This window comes from Rhinopithecus bieti, unplaced genomic scaffold (assembly GCF_001698545.2).
Source record: "Rhinopithecus bieti isolate Rb0 unplaced genomic scaffold, ASM169854v2 scaffold_19939, whole genome shotgun sequence".
In the NCBI taxonomy this organism is placed as follows: domain Eukaryota; kingdom Metazoa; phylum Chordata; class Mammalia; order Primates; family Cercopithecidae; genus Rhinopithecus; species Rhinopithecus bieti.
Genome location: NW_016810019.1, coordinates 3,793,508 through 3,817,369, shown reverse-complemented (window position 1 = coordinate 3,817,369; position 23,862 = coordinate 3,793,508). Strand labels below are relative to the sequence as shown.

Here is a 23,862-nt window from a genome sequence, read left to right as displayed (position 1 = left end):
TTTTTTAAGATAGGGTGGGCATGTAAAAGAAAGTGGAGAGGAAGGGGAAGGGGTGTCTGTAATGAGCTAGAAAGTTAGTCCTCTTTTCAAATAAGGAAAGGAATGTGAGCTGGTACTGATAACGCCTGGTACTGTGGTGTGCCTGGGCATCTAACAAAGGCAAAAAGGAGAAAGAAGGAGAAAAAAAGGGGGGTGGGTGCTATGAATTAAATAATAAAAGACTGATCAGATTATTTGAAGAGAAACCTCATCATATTCCACATCTCGAACTCCTGACCTCAGATGATTCGCCTGCCTCGGCCTCCCAAAGTGCTGGGATTATAGGTGTGAGCCACCACGCCTGGCCAACTCTATACTTCTAAAGACAATTGTGTTTGCAAACTCAACACAAAGTGTGCTTGGAAGTTCTTCTACTCCATAGAATAAGAATTCATGGCACGGTGACTCCCGCCTGTAATCCCAACACTTTGGGAGGTTGAGGCAGGCGGATCACCTGAGGTCAGGGGTTCGAGACCAGCCTTGCCAACATGGTGACACCCTGTCTCTATTGAAAATACAGAAATTAGCTGGGCAGTGGTGGCTCATGCCTGTAATCCCAGCTACTTAGGAAGCTGAGGCAGGGGAATTGCTTAAGCTGGAGGTTGTGGTGAGCCAAGATGGTGCTACTGCACTCCAGTCTGGGTGACAGAGTGAGACCCTGTCTCAAAAAAAAAAAAAAAAAAAAGCCCTACAGAAAGGAACATCTTTAGTCCTGCACCGTAAAATCCAGGAAGATTAAGCAACTTGTCTGATACCATATTCCTAAGAAGTCATGGCTATTGTGTCTGGCTTCTGGTAGTGATACAACTGTGGGGAGAGCTGGCATGTCTGTTAGGCAATGTGTGACCAGGGTGCATAAATGTATTCAGTGAGAACTTCCTGTTTCCAGGTATTGATCAGAGAGTGCAGCCTTTCTGCCACTTCTGTATCTACTCAACCAGTATATTTGGGAGGATGCTGGGAGTGCGATAGGCTTTGGAGGGATGGAATGGTGGCAAAAATGTATTTGAAAAGCATAGAATTCTAAGTATGAACATAGGGAGGGAGAAAATATAGCCTTACCAGTGAGTTCTGCTGCGTAGAGAGACATTTCTTCTCTTGTGCTATTGGAGAAAAGCTTTCTTCAGCAGGTGGATGATTCAATCTAGTGCAAGTATTTGTCTGATTTGAGACAAAAGAAACTTTACTTGGAACATAGTAATGGCTTTCAAACCTTGCTGGACATGACAGTCACCTGGAGAGCTCTCACAAACATTCTTAAACCTAAAATAGAAAACTCAGGTGGGGGTGTATCACCAGTGATTCTGATTACTGGGTCTGGGGGATGGTTCCTGACTCCCCAGGTTTTCCTAATGTACAGCCAAGGTTGAAAACTGGTTTATTTATCTTCAGCTGGAATGTCTCAGGTTCTTGGCCCAAAGTGTACAGAGTTTTGAAGGCCTGACTTCTGCAAGTTCATCAGAAACTCATGTGACTGATGTCATGTTCAGCTGATGATTTCTAACTATGCATGCGGGGTTTTTCTTATTTATTTATTTTTTTTCTAAGAGTGACGAGTCTCAGCAAAACTCATGGGAAAAATAAGATGGCTTTTGCTTTATGGAGGAAATACCGTATATTCTGGGGTGGGGGAGGAAAGCTTACAGAAGTTTATTTTAAATCATACCAATTCCAGCAGTTTAATATGAAATTGGATATATATTCCTATAGGAAAAATTCTCTAATTAGCTGGAAGCTTTTTAACAAAAGAAAGATGCCTAGGCCTGAGGCATATTTACTATAACCAAAATACTTCTGAGAACTTTCCAAATTCTATATATTCTTTGATAGTTTGTTTTCAGCAGATTCTCAGATCACAAGATTTTTTTTTTTGGAGGTGGGGTCTCGCTCTGTTGCCCAGGCTGGAGTGTAGTGGTGTGATCACAGTGCTTACTACAGTGTTGACCTTCTGGACTCAAGTGATCCTCACACCTCAGTCTCCCAAGTAGCTGGGACTAGAGGTGTGCACCACCACACCCAGCTAATTTTTATATTTTTTGTAGAGATAAAGTTTAACCATCTTTCCCAGGCTGGTCTTGAACTCCTGGCCTCAAGTGATCCACCTGCCTCGGCCTCCCAAAGTGTTGGGATTACAGGCATTAGCCACTGCGCCTGGCCTCATTTATATCTTAAATGCTCCTCACTAGTCCCTTTATATGGCTTTCTGACACAGATCCTGGCTGGGACTCTATTTTGTGCGATCTCAGAGGCTTACTTATGACAGCTCTGTAGTAGTATGGCACCATCCTGAAGTGTTCCGGTGGGAGGTCTCAGAGCCAGGCCTCACTGAAATGGAATGGAATGGGAAAAGATCTTTAAGATTATTTTGTTGTAATGAGAAAATTGTCCTGTGAACTTTTATTGAATAGGCAGCATTTAGTCATATGTAGTTACATTAGTGTCCTCCTGTGTACCTAGTTTCCTGGTTTGAAAGAACGACAGGAATTCTGACCTTGGAAGGCCTAGCCTCAGACACATCGCTGATTAGTGTTACAGAAGACTTCTTTGACACTGCATTGGTAAGGATGGGATGGATGCGTCACTGAGCAGATGCCATTGGTAATTGGCAGGAATCTTGAAGTTATTTATAAAACATGGTTTTCTAAATATGTAAGTTTTGTTAAAAGACTGACGTGGCTGGGCGCGATGGCTCACGCCTGTAATCCCAACACTTTGGGAGGCCGAGGTGAGTGGATCACCTGAAGTCAGGAGGTCGAGACCAGCCTGGCCAACATGGTGAAACCTGTCTCTACTAAAATACAGAAATGTGCCGGGTGTGGTGGTAGGCGCCTGTAATTTCAGCTATTTGGGAGGCTGAGGCAGGAGAATCACTTGAACCTGGGAGGCAGAGGTTATAGTGAGCCGAGACCGTGGGATTGTACTTCAGCCTGGGAAACAAGAGTGAAACTCTGTCTTAAAACAAAAGACTCTCATGTTTTATTATTAGAATATTATCAGTATGTGACATAGTAAGAAACTATATAACCAATGTTAAAAATGAGAGGTGATTTATTATCATATATACAAATATATTAGTCACCTGATTGAGAGTGATATGCACATTTTAAGGATAAGATTAAGGCTCAAATAGGCTTTCTCTAAAATTCTTTCCTTCTGTAAAGTCAATGCCTGCCTGTTAGAGACAATTAACACTAATACATTTGTGTTATAGTTTATCATGCTGTTTTAAAATAATATGAGCTTTACTTTTTCTTTCTTTTTGTTAGATTATTTCCAGGAGTAGTAGTGAAGGTAAGTATGTTATTGGCTACTAATTGGCTGTTAATTTTTCATTAATAGAATATTCTGGCACAGAGAAAGGAATATTTAAATGATATGTAAAAGTAAAGTAAGTTTAAACATTTTATTTGGATTTATTGACCACCTTATGGTCATCATGGTGTCATTTGGAAATGCATTTCATTGTAGAAAAAAGTCTTGTATTTGTCTGAGAAACATTTTTGTTTAGCTGCTCCTAACGTATGGCTAGCTCTGTTCAGGTAATAGAAAGCTACTTTTGTCATTCAAATATGCAAAAATTTAGCTACTACTGATTTAGCTTGAAGCTGATTCAGATGCCTTTCTCTGTCTTTCAAGAGCGTAAAAGGTAAAATTTTAGAAACTTTGGAGGATAGCTTGATTTTGTTCCATTTAACTCAAGTTAAAGGTAGTTATGCTGGGTGTGGTGGCTTATGCCTGTAATCCCAGCACTTTCAGAGGCTGAGGAGGCAGACCTGATTGCATCCAGAAGTTCGACACCAGCCTGGGCAACATAGTGAGACCCCCATCTCTACAAGAAATAAAAAATTATCAGGGTGTGGTGGCGTGCACCAGTAGTCCCAGCTACTTGGGAGGGTGAGGTGGGAGGATCTCTGGAGCCCCAGAGTTTGAGGCTGCAGTGAGTCATGATTGTGCCACTCCACTCCAGCCTGGGTGACAGTGAGATCCTGTCTCAAAAAAAAAGTAATTTGACATTTGAATTATGATACCATGGATTCAAAGATGCACTTAAATATTTAAACATTTTGGAAACTGGAGCCATCTTGATATGTCATTTTCCTATGTTACATGTTTTTAGTTTTCTTCGGAAAGGCTATCAATTGACACTATATTCTGCAATGGATGGTATCTGGTAGCTGAGGAAATGCAGTACCAGAAGCTGAAGCATGCACTGGACTTGGCTGACTTTAAAACTTGGTTGACTTGGTTGGTCCCCATAATTCAAGTCAGTGGTTCCAAACATTTTCAAGTCAAAGTTTTATGATCATCACAATGATAGTTACTATCTTTAAAACTGGTTGATAAAATGCACAGTGGTAAAAAACTACTTTGATTTTTGTAACATTTTAAAATAAACTTGCTTTGTATTAATCCCAACAGTATGTATATACTGCATATTTGGAAAACAATGCATATGTGAGCTATATGTTCACTCTATGGTCATCGCTTGGGGCATTTATGGATTCACATAATGCTATAATGACTTTCATTGCCCCTGGTAGAGGAAACATTGTTCTAGATGACTGTGTTAGTCCAATTAGGCCGCCATAACAAAATGCCATCAATTGGGAGGCTAAACCGACAGACATTTATCTCTGGAGGCTGGGAGTAACAGATTAGGGTACCAGCATGGTTGAGTTCTGGTGATGGCCTCTTTCTGGCTTCTTGCTGTGTGCCTACATGGTGGGCAGAGACCTGGCTTCTGGCTGTGTGCTTACAAGGTGGACAGAGAGCCAGAGCTCTTTCTTTTTGTTTTCTTTTTCTTTTTTTTTTTTTTTTTTGAGACAGAGTCACGCACCATTGCTCAGACTGGAGTGCAGTAGTACGTTCTCAGCTCACTGCAACCTCTGCCTCCCGGTTTCAAGCAATTCTCCTGCCTCAGCCTCCTGAGTAGCTGGCATTACAAGCATGTGCCACCACACCTGGCTAATTTTGTATTTTTAGTAGAGATGGGGTTTCACTATTTTGGCCAGGCTGGTCTTGAACTCCTGATCCCATGTGATCCACCCACCTCGGCCTCCCAAAGGGCTAGGATTACAGGCATGAGCCACCGCAGCTGGACCGAGCTCTTATAAGGGCACTCATCCCATCATGAGGATCCCACACTCGGGACCTCATCTGAACTTCCCTTACCAAAGGCTGCATCTCAAATACCATCACATTGAGGGTTAAGGCTCCAACATATGAATTTTGCAGGGGACACAGTCCCATCTATAGCAATGGCAATTTGTGCTTGGAGCCCACTCTGGTCACCTTAGCAGGACTGGCCTCTCTGCAAGTGACAGGTTTTCATGTGTGGCCTTTGACAGTTGTCTTGTGTGAGTTTTATGCCTAGGCTCTGCAGAACTAATGTCTAATCCTTCTCTCCAAAGCAGAAAGATGTTTTCACTGAATTTCTTCCCACCTCCTTCTGCAGTTGACAAAATTAATCACTCCTTCCTTTTTGTTCTGAAACTTATGTCTTCTTATTTATTTTTATGATTCTTTTGTTTGTGTTCCGCTATATGGATTATGACTTTCTTTCACAGTTTATCCTTCTCTACCGATTTGAATGACTTATGTCCTACTTTTATTTTACTGGTAGTTATCCTTAATTTAATTACTAACATCAAAATGGTGGTACCTTATTTCTTCTTCTTTGTATGTGACAATAAATTTAATGTGTTAAAGAAATGTAAGACTATTAGGCTGTGGGAGGGACGTGGTCAGAGCTTTTCATCGTTTGAAGATGTCTTTCTGGCTTTTCTACAATCTTACTCTCACTTTGCATGCTGTGCCTCTTACAATCCTGTTGAATTATCTTCTGATATTAAGGGTTGAAAGCATGTTTATTTTACATGGTTCTTGGTGACTTATTTTGAATCCAAATGTTACTTTAGCTCAGGAAAATTTGTTCTTTGATAATTTTATTACAGCAGAGTTTCTCAATTTTGGCAATATAGATATTTTGAACTGGGTAATCCTTTGTCCTGGGTGCTATCCTGCACATCAAAGGGTGTTTGGTGGCATCCCTGTCCTCTACCCTCTAGATGTCAACAGCATCCATCCCCAAGTCATGACAACCAAAAACATCTCCACACATCCCCTGTGGGGCAAAATCATCTGTAGTCAACAACTACTGAGGTAGAGTGCTCTGGGTGTATTTAACAGAATATCTAGCTCGAATAGGCTTAAATGATAAAGACAACTTACTGGCTGAAGGGACTGAAGAGTCCAGAGGTGGGCAGTTTGGAAATAGAGTGGCTCCGCTCCATTTCTCTATAGCCCTGTCGGTTCTGCCTTTCTCAGAGTCTAGTCTTTGCTCTCAAGGTGGTTTCCCTTGTTGGTTGCAACCAGAACTTTGTGCTTCCTGGTTCACATCTGGGGGAGAAAGTTTCGCTTTCCTTAACCAGCAAACAAAAGCCCTAGCTTTGCTCTGATTGGGTGCCCTGCCCTCCAGATGAACCAGTCACTATGAAAAGATAAATGGGCCACCTCTGCCTAGTTTAAGCCAGTCCGGATTTACCCCTGGAACTGATCGGTCTCACCCAAATAGCACAACTGCTCCATAACAGAGGAGTGGGGAAGGATGGTGGAGAGACCACCAAAAAGTCCGTTACATTTACTTTCTGTTCCCTCTTTGTAAGATTATCTGTCACATCTTTGTTTTTATCTTCATGTGCATCTTTTCCTCACTCACTTTCCCCCCTGCATTTTGACAGCAGTTCTCAAGTTCTTCTTAGAAGAAGAATTACCTGGCTTGAAATATCAATATTGCCAAAGTTGAGAAAGTCTACTGTAATAAAAGTATCAAAGAATTAATTTTCCTGAGCTAAAGTAAGATTTGGTTTCAAAATAAGTCACCAAGAACCATGTAAAATAAACGCATATATGAACGTGTGCACATGCTCACAACCCTTAATACCAGAAGACAGTGCAACAGGATTGTGAGGGGCACAGGCTGCAAAGTGAGTTATATCGTAGAAAAGCCAGAAAGACACCCTCAGTGAAAGGCTCTGACCATGTGTAGGAGTCGTTTTCTTACTCTTTCAAACATAAAATTGAGTCTTTGAAATTATACTTTCAGGGAAAATTCAGATGTTGGATTCCTTCCTACTTAGCTTAGGATCCCTGGTGACAGAAAAGACTGTAGATCATTTGATTCAACAGGAGGTAAGTTGCAAATAACAAAATAGATACCAGCGGCTCCAGAAACCTTAGAGAAGATCGTACATAGGTCTCTGTTTTGTTTCTTCTCCATGAATGTCTTCTCAATTCCCAAAAGGGCTTGAAGACTTTTAACTGCATTTTGGATGCTGTCCCTCGGGAAGAAAGAAAAAAATTCCCTTTGTCAGAACGCATGTGTCATCTTATGTAAGTGACTTTGTATAAGTTACGTGCTGTAGTAAGGGTAAAACCTCTCACGATTGTACGACTTCAGTCTGTGTTCTGCTTAGACCTGATTATGTCGTTTCTCTCTTCGGTAAATGCTTTGTGCACCTATTATGAGTCAGGCACTATGCTAGGTGATAAAGAGAGGCTGACGTAAAAAGAAGACATTGCAGCCGGGCGCGGTAGCTCATGCCTGTAATCCCAGCACTTTGGGAGACCAAGGCAGGCAGATCACAAGGTCAAGAGATCCAGACCATCCTGGCTAACATGGTGAAACCCCATCTCGGCCAGACATGGTGGCTCAGGCCTGTAATCCCAGCACTTTGGGAGACTGAGGCAGGTGGATCACGAGGTCAGAAGATCGAGACCATCCTGGCTAACATGGTGAAATCCTGTCTCCACTAAAGATAGAAAAAATTAGCCGGGTGTGGTGGCAGGCGCCTGTAGTTCCAGCTACTTGGCAGGCTGAGGCAGGAGAATGGCGTGAACCTGGGAGGTGGAGCTTGCCATGAGCCGAGATCATGCCACTGCGCTCCAGCCTGAGGGCGACAGAGCGAGACTCCGTCTCAAAATAATAATTAAAAAAAAAAAGAAACCCCATCTCCACCAAAAATACAAAAAATTAGCTGGGCGTGGTGGCACGCACCTATAGTCCCAGCTATTCAGGAGGCTGAGGTAAGGAGAATCACTTGACACCGGGAGGCGGAGGTTGCGTGAGCCGAATGCAGCACTGCACTCCAGCCTGGGCCACAGAGCGAGACTCTGTCTCAAAAAAAAAAAAAAAAAAATTGCTAGATTTTTCCTTTTTAATAATTACGAAGTATTTTATTTTTTCTTTTTGCATCAACATTGAGGCAAAATGCTTTCTCAGGCTCGATTTTTTCATTGTAAATGTGAACTAAATTCGTGATTCAGGGGAGAATGTTAAGAGTATAGACCGTAGAGCCTGCTTGGCTTCAAATCCGAGTTTTGCCACGTTTGCCCGTTGTCTTTGAGCACAGCCCTGACTTCATCATACCTCAGTTTGTTTCCCTGTAAAATGGAGTCAAAGTAATACCTACTTGATAGAATTATTGTAAAGGTTAAATCAAGCAATCCATGTAAAGTGATTAGCACATTATCTGCTAAAGAGGAAGTGCCCCAAGGTAGCTACACTAATGTGAGATGGAATTTTGATTGCTTTTCATGTGATGGATTTTTTGTTTTTTGGTGACCCAAAGCCACTGTTGCATAGTTCTTGGGATGTGAGATTTAGAGGTAAGGTTGTAATGTGTGACCATAGAAACAACAAAGCCAGCACCCTGTTTTGAAGTTGGAACCGGAACCTGTGACTGTGCTAACCACCAGCCAGCATGGAGGACATCATTGTGGCACATTATTTACTTGGTGTGTGGCCACAGTGTAGGGCTTGAAATAGGTGATTTGTGAGCATGAAACTCACTGTCATAGTGTTTGTCCATTTAGTCTTTGCAGGATATAGTTTTTACACTGAATTTTTCCTAAACACATTTTTATTTAATACATTAGTGAAATCACTACTCTTAGTGGTGTATTTAGATTTGGAGAGCAGCTGATCTCATATTTTCTCCTAAGTTTTCAAACTAATCTTTGAACACACTACCTTATTGTCTGTGTGTTCTAGAAAGTCTGGAATGTTCTGGACTTCAAAGGTAAAAACTGCAATATAAAATTAAGCAGAATTAATTTTGCTCAGTGGTACTGTTTCCTGGTTTCTATTTAATAGTAACAAGTCAATCTACTTCTTACAAAGTTTCTCAACAAATCTATTCTTTAAAATGGGAGTTATTTCAGGCGTTAAAAGATAGACTTGGCCGGGCATGGTGGCTCACACCTGTAATTCCAGCACTTTGGGAGGCTGAGGTGGGTGGATCACTTGAGGTCAGGAGTTCAAGACCAGCCTGACCAACATGGTGAAGCCCCGTCTCTATTAAAAATAGAAAACATTAGCTGGGTGTGGCGGGCACCTGTAATGCCAACTACTTGGAAGGCTGAGGCAGAATTACTTGACCCTGGGAGGCAGAGGTTGCAGTGAGTCAAGATCGTGCTGCTGGGTGACAGCCTGGGTGACAAAGCCAGACTCAGTCTCAAAAAAAAAAAGATCGACTCACACTTGTTAGCATTTATTTGAAATTCTGAGTGAATAATGTACAATTCGAGAGTCTGCATTAGTTACAATAATGTAATAGCTTAATCCTATTACATCTCTAAATTAATTTGTTTTTTATTTTGTTTTGTTTTGTTTTTTGAGATGGAATTTCACTCTTATTGCCCAGGCTGGAGTGCAATGGCACGCTCTCAGCTCATACAACCGCCGCCTCCGGGGTTCAAGCGATTCTCCTGCCTCAGCCTCCCGAGTAGCTGGGAATACAGGCATGTGCCACCATACCCGGCTACTTTTGTGTTTTTAGTACAGATGGAGTTTCTCCATGTTGGTCAGGTTGGTCTTGAACTCCCAACCTCAGGTGATCTGTGCGTCTAGGCCTCCCAAAGTTCTGGGATTACAGGCATGAGCCACCGTACTCAGCCTAAATTAGTTTTTAAAATCAGATCAAGCAGCTCATAGGAAAGAATCACTGTCTGTATCATTTCCTGCAGGTATCAAACTGTCTAAAAGGACATATGCCCTCACAGGTTGATGCGGTGATTATAAAACTCCGCAATTAATTTGATGAACCCTTAGAGATCATCAAATGGAATTCACTTTACAAGAGGGAAAATAGAACCTCAGAGTGTATATAGTAGTTCTAGCTTCTTAAAAAATAACATCTAGGTCCTTAATATATAAACTTGAGAAGGTTTTTCCATAAATATGTATTATTGACATTAAGGAAATTCTGATGCTGAATTTGAAATAGTTTCAGAAACATATTTTGGTTTTAAAGTTTAATGCCAGTATAGTAAAGTTTTACCTCTTGATGTTCGCTTCAGTTAAATGTGATTTATCTAAATGTTTCAGGAAAGACCTTGCAAGGACACTCTTGACTGTGGGTGGTAAGAAATTTTAGAATTTTCAGTATTAGAATATTAAATATTGGACACTGGGGGTTTTATGAGCATCTTGGGACCATGGGGAATAAATTATGGTTAAATTGAAGGTAGGAATTAGGGTTTTATTTTAAATTTATTTTGAGAGATTTTAGCATGCTGAAAATGGTAAAGAATAATTCGTGAATACTCGTTTACTGCCAGCCAGCTTTGTCAAAATTTAGCATTTTACCACATTAGCTTCAAGTCTGTTTTAAAGAAAACAAAAGGTGTCATGGATAAAGTCCCCTGTGTCCATGTTCCTCATCCCATTTCCTTCTCCTTGACTCAGATTTGTTTTCGTTCCCAAGCATATTTTCTGTTTTACTCTGTAGATCCCTAAATAACATGCATTATCATTTTGTAGATTTTAAAAGCATCCTATAAATGCCATTCCTTGGGCTACAACTCCCTTTTTGCCCTTAGAATTGTTTGTAATTTAAACATGTTACTACATGTAGTTTTAGTTTATTTGCTGTGAAATACTACAAGTTATTTTGGGATTTTATTTTGTAGTAGAAACTTTTTTTTTTTTTAAATGGAGTTTTGCTCTTATTGCCCAGGCTGGAGTACAATGGCATGATCTCGGCTCACTGCAACCTCAGCCTCCTGGGTTCAAGCGATTCTCCTGCCTCAGCCTCCTGAGTAGCTGGGATTACAGGCATGTACCACCATGCCCGGTTAGTTTTTGTATTTTTAGTAGAGATGGGGTTTCACCATGTTGGCCAGGCTAGTCTCAAACTCCTGACCTCAGGTGATCTGCCTGCCTTGGCCTCCCAAAGTGCTGGGATTACAGGCATGAGACACCACGCCTGGCCAGTAGAAACATTTTTAAGGCTGTTTGATGATTTGGTTTGGATGAGTATTTTAATATATCTAAAATATAATACCCATAAATATTATTTATTTAAAAATTGTTATATACCAACCTCTTATTTAGATTTTTATTTNATTTAAAAATTGTTATATACCAACCTCTTATTTAGATTTTTATTTTATTTCTTAAATACTGAATTTATATGATTTTGGCAAGGCGTGGTGGCTCATGCCTACAATCCTGGCACTTTGGGAGGCCGAGGTGGGCAGATCGCTTGAACCCAGAAGTTCAAGACCAGCCTGGCCAACATGGCAAAACCTTATCTCTACTAAAAATATAAAGATTAGCAAGGCATGGTGACACATGGCTGTAATCCCAGCTTCTTGGGAGGCTGAGGCAGGAGAATCACTTGAACCCAGGAGGCGAAGATTGCAGTGAGTCGAGATCGGGTCACTGTACTCCAGCCACCACTGCACTCCAGGGTGACAAAGTGAGACTATCTCAAAAAAAAAAAAAAAAAAAAAAAGAATTTAAATGATTCTTATTACTCCAGGATGCATCTTGCCATGGTAACTCTAAGACATAATGCTAGGCTTCTCAGATGGAGTTTCTTAGAGCAAGTGCTAGCTCTGGAACTCGTTTTTTCTTTTGCTTTGTGCCCAGAATTATCTGTGTCTACCATGTTTTTAATCTCTAGATTATGACCAGCAGGTTGCTATTTCTGAAGCGCTGTGTAGACTGACGATTAGAAATTCAAGGGAGGAACTTGTCCATAAATGGTTTGATGATGAAGTCATTGCCGAAGGTTTCAAAGAAATTAAGGATCGAGAATTTGAGACGGTGAGATTCCTGGTCATGCGAATTTCTGTTTAGCCAATATTTATTAAGCTTCCTCTGAGAACTTTCCTGTGTGTTGGGTTTATGGGAGGATTTTTTTTTTTTTTTTTTTTTTTTTGCTTAAGTGTGATTACACTGCCATTCTTAAACTTGTTTCCCACTTAGGAGAAACATTTGAAGGCAATATGAACAGAATATTGTGAGCTAGATATAGGGATACAGATAGGACTTTTCTTTTCTTTTCTTTCTTTCTTTTTTTTTTTTTTTTTTTTTTGGAAAAAATTATGCTATTGCCCAGGCTGAAGTATAGTGGTGCAATCTCAGCTCACTGCAACCTCTGCCTCCTGGGTTCAAGTGATTCTCCTGCCTCAGCTTCCCAAGTAGCTGGGATTACAGGTGCCTGCCACCACGCCTGGCTAATTTTTTATTTTTAGTAGAGACCAGGTTTAGCCATGTTGGCCAGTCTTATCTTGAAATCCTGACCTCAGGTGATCTGCCCACCTTGGCCTTCCAGAGTGCTGGAATTACAGGTGTGAGCCACCGTGTCTGTCCAGGACTTCTTTATAGGATACAGAACTAGGTGAATTTGATGGATTCAGTTAAAAAAATTGTCTTGGAAGGGTGAGCAATTTTCAATGAACCTTGAACGGTAGGGAGAATTGAAGAAGAAATCAGAGCATTTTTGCCTTGCAGAAGGCAGCTGCTGTGATGGCAGGAGGCTGAAATGGACATGGCCTGGCAGAGGAGTATTATGGGGTGGCTGTGTTCTGAGCCATCCGACCTGCATAATTTGGAGAAACAATACTTTTTAGAGTCTTCTCTGCAACCTGGGCTTCCTGTGATTGTGTTCACAAAAGCCACACAAAAATAGCTTATGACTTTGTTGTGTATTCACCTTCATCTTAAAATAGCTAAAACATTTTCCCTCTTCTTCTAAAAAGTTTTTAAAATGAGGGTTAGACTCCTGTAGGAAAAGGTAAAATTCTTAATAACAGTACTCATGTTGACAAAACCTTTCTGGTCAAAATTCCCATGTAATCAGGATTTTTATTAAACATGGACCTTTATATTTCCTCAGACTCTGAACCTACTGTCATATACTGCATATAGTAATTATTTAGCCAGGATTCAGTATAATCTCAGTGGAAAGACCATGAGCTTTGGGTCTGTCCCAAACTGGGTTGAACCTAGAGTTTGAGCCCCACCTCTCCAATTTATGGGATGTGTGCATTTTGGCAAGGTAGTTGACTTGTGAAGCCTGAGTGACTTCATCTGTAAAATGGGACTAAAGCCCACCTCAAAGTCTTGAGAATTCAATAAGAGAAACTGAAAGGTCCAGGGCTATTGTAGGCACTCATGTGTTAATTTCCTTTCTGCTCTTTGTCATTTCTCATTTGCAGGAAAATTTGATGAAAATAGAGAAATGTAATTATCTTGTTTCCAAAATCATTTCCTTCCCCAGAGCTATCAGTTTCTCAATTGAATTGAGTGTGTGTGTGTGTGTTTTTTTTTTTTTTTGAGGCAGAGTTTTGCTCTTGTTGCCCAGGCTGGAGTGCAAAGGCGCGATCTCGGCTCACCGCAACCTCCGTTTCCTGGGTTCAAGCGATTCTCCTGCCTCAGCCTCCCGAGTAGCTGGGATTACAGGCATGTGCCACCACTCCCGGCTAATTTTGTATTTTTAGTAGAGACGGGGTTTCTCCATGTTGGTCAGGCTGGTCTCCAACTCCCAACCTCAGGTGATCTGCCTGTCTCAGCCTCCCAAAGTGCTGGGATTACAGATGAGAGCCACCGCACCCAGCCCGAATTGCTTTTTTACATGAAAGGCTTACACTGCTGATGTCTAATTACTGCTGAATGGTAGATCAGGAGCATAAGGAGTGTTGACTACAATAGCCAATCCTTGCTAACAAAAGGGAACAAAATCTTGGATCTGTGTCTCTTTGTTTTTAGAATGTGGGGCAACAAATTTCTTCCTGAGAGCTGTTGGTTAGGTAAACTCTAATAATAGTCTTTGTTCTTAGAACATATGCTAGGAGAAGAGAGTGAGATAGAGAACTCCCAAAAAGGAAAATTGGCCGTAGATAATACACCCAGATCAACCCAAAGTTGATAAATTTTATAGGTTTGTGGTTGGTTTGTGCTGTGCAGGTGTTAGGGAGGTGGATGCCCAATGGGTTGGTCAAATATTGTAACCTAGGTCATCAGTAAGATGTATTTCTCTTGCTTACACTTCTGACCCAGTGAAACATAACCAGGCATTTAACTTTTGGAGACCTAAGTATTCCTCAGCTGAAAATCTAATGGCTGTAGGGAGCAAAGGTTCCTTCTAGAAACATGATCCCGGAGCCTCCTCTTTGTGGCATGAAGTATTGTTAACATATAATAACAAATCCTTATAAAGCCTCATTGATGTTACTGCATCCTGGTCATTTAGAAGCAAACACTGGCCTCTATATGCTAAGGTAGTATTGACCAAGACATCTTGATTTTTTTTTTTAATAAAAGAGTTTATATCATTTGCTTTGAAGGACAGTAGACGTTTTCTCAATCACCTAAACGACAGACTCGGTGACCAAAGAAGGTAAGTTGTGTCTCTGAGCATTATTGACTAGTTGTATTCTGAAAATATCTAATGTTTTAAAAGAACAGTTTAGGATCCGTTTCATTTTGGGAGAGAATATTGGGTACATCTTTACAGAGCATATTGAGTTGTCCATTGAGTAGAAACCTGAGAAGATCAGACCCTTTCTGCCTAGTGGCTTGTTGGAGTGTGTTTAAAAATTATCTCTATCAGTTTTATTATATGTGTGACTTGGGGTATTTTCAAATAATACATTCTTTAAAGAGTTCATAAATTGTATTAAAAACAATTTCCTGACTTGAAGTTGCTGGAGTTAGTTGTATCATGAACAATTAAGTCCTTGGTCAGGCAATATTGGCTAAATTCACTCCTTTTGTTTGGGAATCTGGCTGAGTAACTGGGTTGAGATACAGTACTAGTAAACCTGGTTTACTGACTGCCAGATGGAGATTTGAAATCTACCCATAGTAGGTCTCCATTTGCAAACTTAAACCCCCTATCATACTCTGTACGAGGAGACTTAATGCATACTCTAGTTATAAGTGCTTGTTGCGGAACGTCTGTAGATGTATTTAAGGTTCATTCATATTTTATTTTTTAATTGTGAGGTGTTTTGCAGGGTGTATTCATTTCCGTGTGTTGCTGCTTTTGCTGATGAGCATGAGGTATGTTCATCTCTCTTGCAGGTCTGAGGGTGGTGTGCAGTGAAACCACGAGTTAGGTTTATATGGTTAGGTCAAACTTTTGCTCTCATGACTCAAAAGGGCTTTTTAAAAAAGGATGCCAACTTCTTCTCCTAATGACCTAAATTCTCCAACTGATCATACCATACCCTAACCAGAATGCATTACCAGTAAGTTTAAGGGCTCTACTATTACTACTGGAAAAAGGAATTTTAGGGTCTGTACTATGTACATGAGGACAGTTACAGGAAGCTTGCCTCATTTTACCCTATTCATGAGTAACATAATTCATGCCTAGACTGGGGTAAAAAGAATGATTTCCTTGCTTCTCTCCTTCCATCTTATGCCCCACCCTCTTATTCTCAACCATTGGGGCCACTGTCCTTTCTCTCTGTCTCATTCTACCTTGCACTTTATAGTCCAAGGTTGACCAGTTTCTTCCCCACCCCCCATTTGGTTTCTAGAGGAACAAGGTCCTTCATATAAAAGGGCCGCAACCTACAGCATCTCAGTTTCAGGCTAAAATATTTAGAGGTCTTGGAACCTTGACTTTGTTTGAGTGTCCTGGACCCTGTCTTCAGAATGTCCTCATTCATCATTTCTTTGTTTTGGGTTCAGAGTCCCCTTCTTGGCCTCTCTGAGCTAAACTTTCAACTCATGGCTACACTACACATTCCTCCTCTCTAGAACTGAGTCTGGTAGGCTCATTCTGTTTATTTTCCCTCCGATTGTCTGACAATTCTGCTCTGTTTGGTTTTTCTTCTTTCTACGACATCCAAATTTTCATTCCCTTCCATCAGGGCCCTTACCCTGACCCTTACACTGGCTTCCAGGAACATGTATTGTGGGTGAAAGCCCTCATTCACCTCTGTAGCTATTAAAAGGTAGACATGTATTATAGAAAGGAAAGAGGTCCAAGAAATACAACGTATTGGAAAATTGGATTGTAGAATAGTAAGTCTGGTGTTTTATCTATTGTTGGGGAATAAAATCTTTCTATATACTTTTTTTTTTTTTTTTTTTTTGAGACGGAGTCTCGCTCTGTCGCCCAGGCTGGAGTGCTGTCACGTGATCTCGGATCACTGCAAGCTCCGCCTCACTATTCTCCTGCCTCAGCCTCCTGAGTAGCTGGGACTACAGGCGCCTGCCACCATGCCTGGCTAATTTTTTGTATTTTTAGTAGAGACGGGGTTTCACTGTGTTAGCCAGGATGGTCTCAATCTCCTGAGCTTGTGATCCGCCCGCCTCAGCCTCCCAAAGTGCTGGGATTACAGGCGAGAGCCACTGTGCCTGGCCTATACTTGTTGATGTATGTCTAGAAAACATCTGGGAGGAAACAAAGGCATTGTTAATGGTGCCTTTGGAAAGGTACTTACGAAAAGCTGAGGGGCAGAGAAGATGTTTACTGTTTCTATAAACACCATACTGTTAGAATCTTTCTTCCCCTGTTTTAACTATAAGCATCTATTTACTTTAGAATAATTAAAATGAAGGAAATTTGAAGTCTTCAAGTTTTAGCTCTACTCTAATGGAAGACAGATGGCACATCACTCATGTTTGGTTACAGTATCTCCTTCTCTGGAAGTTTCCATCCATATGCAGTGTGGATTGTTACTGATTCAACATAGAACTGTTTTCTCTGTGATTTTCATTAGAAAAAAATTGTGTAGATAGAATCATGTGACATATTTAAATATCTATTAAATATGCTAAGGATAGTGGGATTTTTGGAGGGGTGAGGAGAAATGGCTGAGTTCTATAAAACTGAGATCCTTCTGTTTTGCACAAAAGAGTCATTCAATAAAGAGAGGCTCTATTATGCCAGGAGAATGCTGTTCCAGGAAAGCAGAAATTCTGTTTTCAAGGGAATAATGTTTATCTGACCCTATAGCATGATTTTTATGTGTATAATTCATGCTGAAATGATCTCTTACAGATGAGAAAACCAGCGGATGAAAAATTAGAGAAATTTTGGATCGACTTCAACCTGGGAAGTCAGAGTGTTACTTTTTATATAGACAATGCTGAGGTAATGATGTTCGATTCTTGGTTAGAACTAAGCCTTTAGAGATCATTTTTATGTAAGTATATGTTTTGCGCTCATGAATTTCACTTATTTATTTTCCCAAGAATACTCTATGGGACTCAGTGACACTTCCGAAGGAAGCAGTGATGAATTTCGACGTAATAGGTAATATGATACATTTAAACAACCTACGTCCAGTTCCAAGTATTATTTCTGTTGTATTTGAAGTGTATATTTATTTATACATACTGTATGTTTATTTTTATTATATTCTAGGGCATATTTTGATCATGCCTTGAGGTAGGAAGGCTGTATGGTATGATGGAAGGTGTGCTGTCACGGGTTTGTGACTTCTGTGCTTTGTGACCTTGGGATTAAATTATTTGTCTAGTTTTTTCATTTTAAAAATGTTTGTAGATCCTCACAAAATTAAAAGTAGAACTACCATATGATCCAGCAATCAATTAACAATGCTTTTCCCCAAAGTGTTGCTTTGTTTTGAAAGAGTCTGATGGGGAGAGGAGAACATGTCATCCTAGGTTCCTCTCTTGATAAACCTAGAAGATCAGGTAGTAAACTGTGGATAGTAAGGAAGACATCTAGTAAGAAGGAACATGGCTGTCATGTTCCATGGCTGGAAATGTAGGTGCCTGCCCCCTCTATGGAGATGGATCATCAGGCTGTTTTGTAATTAGTGGTTAGGATCAAGGGCTTTGCAGATCAGAGATTTTGATTTGCATTCCCCTGATCATTAGTGATGTTGAACATTTTTTCATGTTTGTTGGCCATTTGTATATCTTCTTTTGAGACTTGTCTATTCATGTCCTTAGCCCACTTTTTGGTGGGATTTTTTTTTTTTTCTTGCTGAATTGAGTTCGTTGTAAATTCTGGATATTAGTCCTTTGTCGGATGTATAGATTGTTAAGGTTTTCTCCCACTCTGTGGGATGTCTGTTTACTCTGCTGACTGTTCCTTTTGCCATGCAAAAGATCTTTAGTTTAATTAAGTCCCAGCTATTTATCTTTGTTTTATTGCATTTGTTTTGGGTTTTGGTCATGAAATCCTTGCCTACGCCAATGTCTAGAAGGGTTTTCCAATGTTATCTTCTAGAGTTTTTTTTTTTTTTTTTTTTGAAGTGGAGTTTTGCTGTTGTTGCCCAGGCTGGAGTGCAATGGCGCGATCTCGGCTCACCACAAACTCCACCTCTTGGGTTCTGCCTTGGCCTCCTGAGTTGCTGGGATTATAGGCATGCACCACCATGCCTGGCTAATTTTTTGTATTTTTAATAGAGATGGGGTTTCTCCCTCTAGTTTAGGCTGGTCTTGAACTCCTGATCTCAGGTGATCTGTCCACCTTGGCCTCCCAAAGTGCTGGGATTACAGGTGTGAGCCACTGTGCCCGGCCTATCTTCTAGAATTTTTATAGTTTCAGGTCTTAGATTTAAGTCCTTCATCCGTCTTGAGTTGATTTTTGTATCAGGTGAGGGATGAGGATCCAGTTTCATTCTCCTACATGTGGCTTGCCAATTATCCCAGCACCATTTTGTTGAAAAGGGTGTCCTTTTCCTACTTTATGTTTTTGTTTGCTTTGTCAAAGATCAGTTGGCTGTATGTATTTGGGTTTATTTCTTGGTTCTGTATTCTGTTCCATTCATCTATGTGCCTATTTTTATACCAGTACCATACTGTTTTTGTGACTATGGCCTTATAATATCGTTTGAAATCAGGTAATGTGATGCCTCCAGATTTGTTATTTTTGCTTAGTCTTGCTTTGGCTATGTGGGCTTTTTTTTGGTTCCATATGAATTTTGGAATTGTTTTTTCTAATTCTGTGAAGAATGATGGTGATATTTTACTGGGAATTGAATTGAATTTGTAGATTCCTTTTGGGAGTATGGTCATTTTCACAATATTGATTTTATCCATCCATGAGCATGGGATGTGTTTCCATTTGTTTGTGTTGTCTATGATTTCTTTCAGCAGTGTTTTGTAGTTTTTCTTGTAGAGATCTTTCCCCTCCTTGGTTAGGTATATACCTAAGTTTTATTTATTTATTTATTTATTTATTTATTTATTTATTTATTTATTTATTTTGGAGATGGAGTCTCACTCTGTCACCCAGGCTGGAGTGATTTCAGTGGTGTGATCTCAGCTCACTGCAACCTCTGCCTCCTGGGTTCAAGCGATTCTCCTGTTTCAGCCTCCTGAGTAGCTGGAATTACAGGCGCTCACCACCACACCCAGCTAATTTTGTATTTTTAGTCAAGACGGGATTTCACCATGTTAGCCACGCTGATCTCAAACTCCTGACCTCAGGTGATCCACCCACCTCAGCCTCCCAAAGTGCTGGGATTACAGGCGTGAGCCACTGCACCCGGCCCATCCCTAAGTTATTTTATTTTATTTTTGCATCTATGATAAAAGGGTTTGAGTTCTCGATTTGATTCTCAGTTTGGTTGCTGTTGGTGTATAGAAGAGCAACTGATTTGTGTACATTAATTTTTTATCTGGAAACTTTACTGAATTATTTGATGAGTTCAAGGAGCTTTCTGGAGGAATCTTTAGAGTTTTCTAGGTATACAATCATTATCATCAGCAAACAGAGACAGTTTGACTTCCTCTTTACCAATTTATTTCTGTCTCTTGTCTGATTGCTCTGGCTAGCACTTCCAGTACTATGTTGAAGAGGAGTGGTGAGAATGAGCATCCTTGTTTTGTTCTGGTTCTCAGAGGGAATGCTTTCAACTTTTCCCCGTTCAGTATTATGCTGGCTGTGGGTTTGTCATAGATGGCTTTTATTCCACTGAGGTATGTCCCTTGTATGCCGATTTTGCTGAGAGTTTTAATCATAAAGGATGCTGGATTTTGTCAAACACTTTTTCTGCATCTATTGAGATGATCATGTGATTTTTGTTTTTAATTCTGTTTTTGTGGTGTATCACATTTATTGACTTGTGCATATTAAACCATTCCTGCATACCTGGTATGAAACCCACCTGATGATGGTGGATTATCTTTTTGATATGTTGTTGGATTCAGTTAGCTAGTATTTGTTAAGAATTTTAGCATCTATGTTCATCAGGGATTTTGGTCTGTAGTTTTCTTTTTTGGTTATGTCCCTTCCTGCTTTTGGTATTAGGGTGATACTGGCTTCATAGAATGATTTAGGGAGGGTTCCCTCTTTATCTATCTTGTAGAATAATGTCAGTAGGATTGGTACCAATTCTTCTTTGAATGTCTGGTAGAATTCTGCTGTGAATCCGTCTGGTCCTGGACTTTTTGGTGGTGATAATTTTTAAATTACAATTTCAATCTCACTGCTTGTTATTGGTCTATTCAGGGTATCTTATTCTTCCTGATTTAAGCTAGGAGGGTTGTATCTTTCCAGAAATTTATCCATCTCTTGTAGGTTTTCTAGTTTATATGTGTAATGGTGTTCATAGAAGCCTTAAATGATCTTTCATATTTCAGTGATGTCAGTTGTAGTATCTCCTGTTTCATTTCTTACTGAGCTTATTTGGATTTTCTCTCTGTTCTTGATTAGTCTTACTCATGGTCTATCAATTTTATTTACTTTTCAAAGAACCAGCTTTTTGTTTCATTTATCTTTTGTATTGTTTTGTTTCAGTTTCATCTAGTTCTGCTCTGATGTTGGTTATTTCTTTTCTTCTGCTGGATTTGAGTTTGGTTTGTTCTTATTTCTCTAATTCCTTGAGGTGTGACCTTAGATTGTCTGTCTGTGCTCTTTCAGACTTTTTGATGTAGGTGTTTAGGGCTATGAACTTTCCTCTTAGCATTGCCTTTGCTGTATCCCAGAGGTTTTGATAGGTTGTGTCACTGTTGTCACTCAGTTCAAAAAATTTTTAAATTTCCATCTTGATTTCATTTTTGACCCAATGATCATTCAGTAGCAGGTTATTTAATTTCCATATATTTGCATGGTTTTGAAGGTTCCTTTTAGAGTTGATTTCCAGTTTTATTCTACTGTGGTCTGAGAGAGTACTTGATAAAATTTCAACTTTCTAGGCCAGGCGTGGTGGCTCACACCTGTAATCCCAGCACTTTGGGAGGCCAAGGTGGGCAGATCACCTGAGGTTTGGAGTTCAAGACCAGCCTGGCTAACATGGTGAAACCCTGTCTCTACTAAAAATACAAAAAAATTAGCTGGGCATGGTGGTGCATGCCTGTAATCCCAGCTACTTGGGAGACTGAGGCAGGAGAATCACTTGAACCTGGGAGGTGGAGGCTGCAGTGAACCAAGATCATGCTACTGCACTCCAGCCTGGGTGACAGAGCAAGATTCCATTTCAAAAAATAAAATAATCATAATAATAATTTCAGTTTTCTTAAATTTATTGAGGCTCGTTTTGTGGTCTTCTCTTATGGTCTATCTTGGAGAAAGTTTCAGGCGCCTGTTGAATAGAATGTATGTTCTGCGGTTGTTGGATGGAATGTTCTGTATATATCTGTTAAGTTCATGTGTTCCAGGGTATACTTTAAATCCATTGTTTCTTTGTTGATTTTCTGTCTTGAAGATCTGTTTAGTGCTGTCAGTGGAGTATTGAAGTCTCCCACTGTTATTGCGTTGCTGTTTGTCTTATTTCTTAGGTCTATTAGTAATTGTTTTATAAATTTGGGAGCTCCAGTGTTAGGTGCATATGTGTTTAGGACTGTGATTTTTTTTGTTGGACAAGGCCTTTTGTCATTATATAATGTCCCTCTTTGTCTTTTTTAACTGCTGTTTTTTTAAAGGTTGTTTTGTCTGATACGAGAATAACTACTCCTGCTCGCTTTTGGTGCCCATTTGCATGAAATGTCTTTTCCCACTCCTTTACCTTGAGTTTATGTGAGTCCTTATGTGTTAGGTGAGTCTCTTGAAGGCAGCAGATGGTTGGTGAATTCTTCTTCATTCTGCAGTTCTGTATCTCTTAAGTGGAGCATTTAGGCCATTTACATTCAGTGTTAGTATTGAGATGTGAGGTACCATTCCATTCATCATGCTATTTGTTGCTTATATACCTCGGTTTTTGTAATATTGTATTTTTGTTTTATAGGTCCTGTGTGATTTATGCCTTAAAGAAGTTCTGTTTTGATGTGTTTCCAGGATTCAAGATTTAGAGCTCCTTTTAGCAGTTCTTGTAGTGGTGGCTTGATAGTGGCAAATTCTCTCAGCATTTATTTGTCTGAAAAAGACTGTATCTTTCCTTCATATGTCAAGCTTATTTTCACTGGATACTAAATTCTTGGCTGATAATTGTTTTGTTTGAGGAGGCTGAAGATAGGGCCCCAATCCCTTCTAGCTTGTAGGGTTTCTGCTGAGAAATCTGCTGTTAATCTGATAGGTTTTTTTTATAGGTTACCTGGTGCTTTTGTCTCACCGCTTTCAAGATTCTTTCCTTCGTTGGGAGGCTGAGGCTGGAAAGTGGTGTGAACCCAGGAGGCGGAGCTTGCAGTGAGCCAAGATCGCGCCACTGCGCTCCAGCCTGGGTGACAGAGCGAGACTCCATCTCAAAAAAAAAAAAAGAAAAGAAAAGAAAACCTGATGACAATGTGCCTAGCCGATGATCTTTTTGCGATGAATTTCCTGAGTGTTCTTTATGCTGCTTGTATTTGGATGTCTTGGTCTCTAGCAAAGTCGGGGAAGTTTTACTTGATTATTCCCCCAGATATATTTTCCAAACTTTCCAATTTCTCTTCTTTCTCAGGAGTGCCGATTATTCTCAGGTTTGGTCGTTTAACATCATCCCAGACTTCTTGGAGGCTTTGTTCATATTTTCTTACTCTTTTTTCTTTGTCTTTGTTGTATTGGATGAATTCAAAGACCTTGTCTTCGAGCTCTGACTTTGTTTTGTTTGTTTGTTTGTTTGTTTGTTTTGAGACACAGTCTTGCTCTGTCACTGGGCTGGAGTACAGTGGTGTGATCTCAGCTCACTGCAACCTCTACCTCCTGGGTTCAAGAGATTCTCGTGCCTTAGCCTTCTGAGTAGCTGGGATTACAGGCACGTGCCACTATACCCAGCTAATTTTGTATTTTACAAAATTAAGACAGGATTTCACCATGTTGGCCAGGATGGTCTCGATCTCCTGACCTCATGATCCACCCACTTTGGCCTCCCAAAGTGCTGGGATTACAGGCGTGAGCTACCATGCCTGGGTGACTTTCTTTCTTCTACTTGTTCGATTCTATTGTTGAGACTTTCCAGAACATTTTGCGTTTCTGTAAGTTGTCTATTGTTTCCTGAAATGTTGATTGTTTTTTATTTATGCTATCTATTTCATTGAATAGTTCTCCTTTCACTTCTTGTATGATTTTTTTTTTCCCCCTTACATTGGGCTTCACCTTTCTCTGATGCCTCCCTGATTAGCTTAATAACTAACCTCCTGAATTCTTTTTCAGGTAACTCAGGGATTTCTTCTAGGTTTGG

At 40.2% G+C, this 23,862-nt stretch overlaps 1 protein-coding gene across 1 annotated transcript in view; it reads left to right on the top strand.

Moving 5' to 3' along the window:
* Positions 1 to 23,862, top strand: part of SYCP2L (synaptonemal complex protein 2 like) — an 82,675-nt gene that overhangs the window by 10,412 nt on the left and 48,401 nt on the right. Inside the window, exons 5-14 of the mRNA XM_017891117.1 lie at positions 2,497 to 2,597; positions 3,306 to 3,330; positions 7,145 to 7,230; positions 7,343 to 7,431; positions 10,427 to 10,461; positions 12,009 to 12,151; positions 14,677 to 14,729; positions 15,349 to 15,394; positions 17,349 to 17,441; positions 17,543 to 17,603. Coding sequence (XP_017746606.1) covers positions 2,497 to 2,597; positions 3,306 to 3,330; positions 7,145 to 7,230; positions 7,343 to 7,431; positions 10,427 to 10,461; positions 12,009 to 12,151; positions 14,677 to 14,729; positions 15,349 to 15,394; positions 17,349 to 17,441; positions 17,543 to 17,603 — 732 coding nt within the window. The remainder of the gene's footprint in view (positions 1 to 2,496; positions 2,598 to 3,305; positions 3,331 to 7,144; positions 7,231 to 7,342; positions 7,432 to 10,426; positions 10,462 to 12,008; positions 12,152 to 14,676; positions 14,730 to 15,348; positions 15,395 to 17,348; positions 17,442 to 17,542; positions 17,604 to 23,862) is intronic.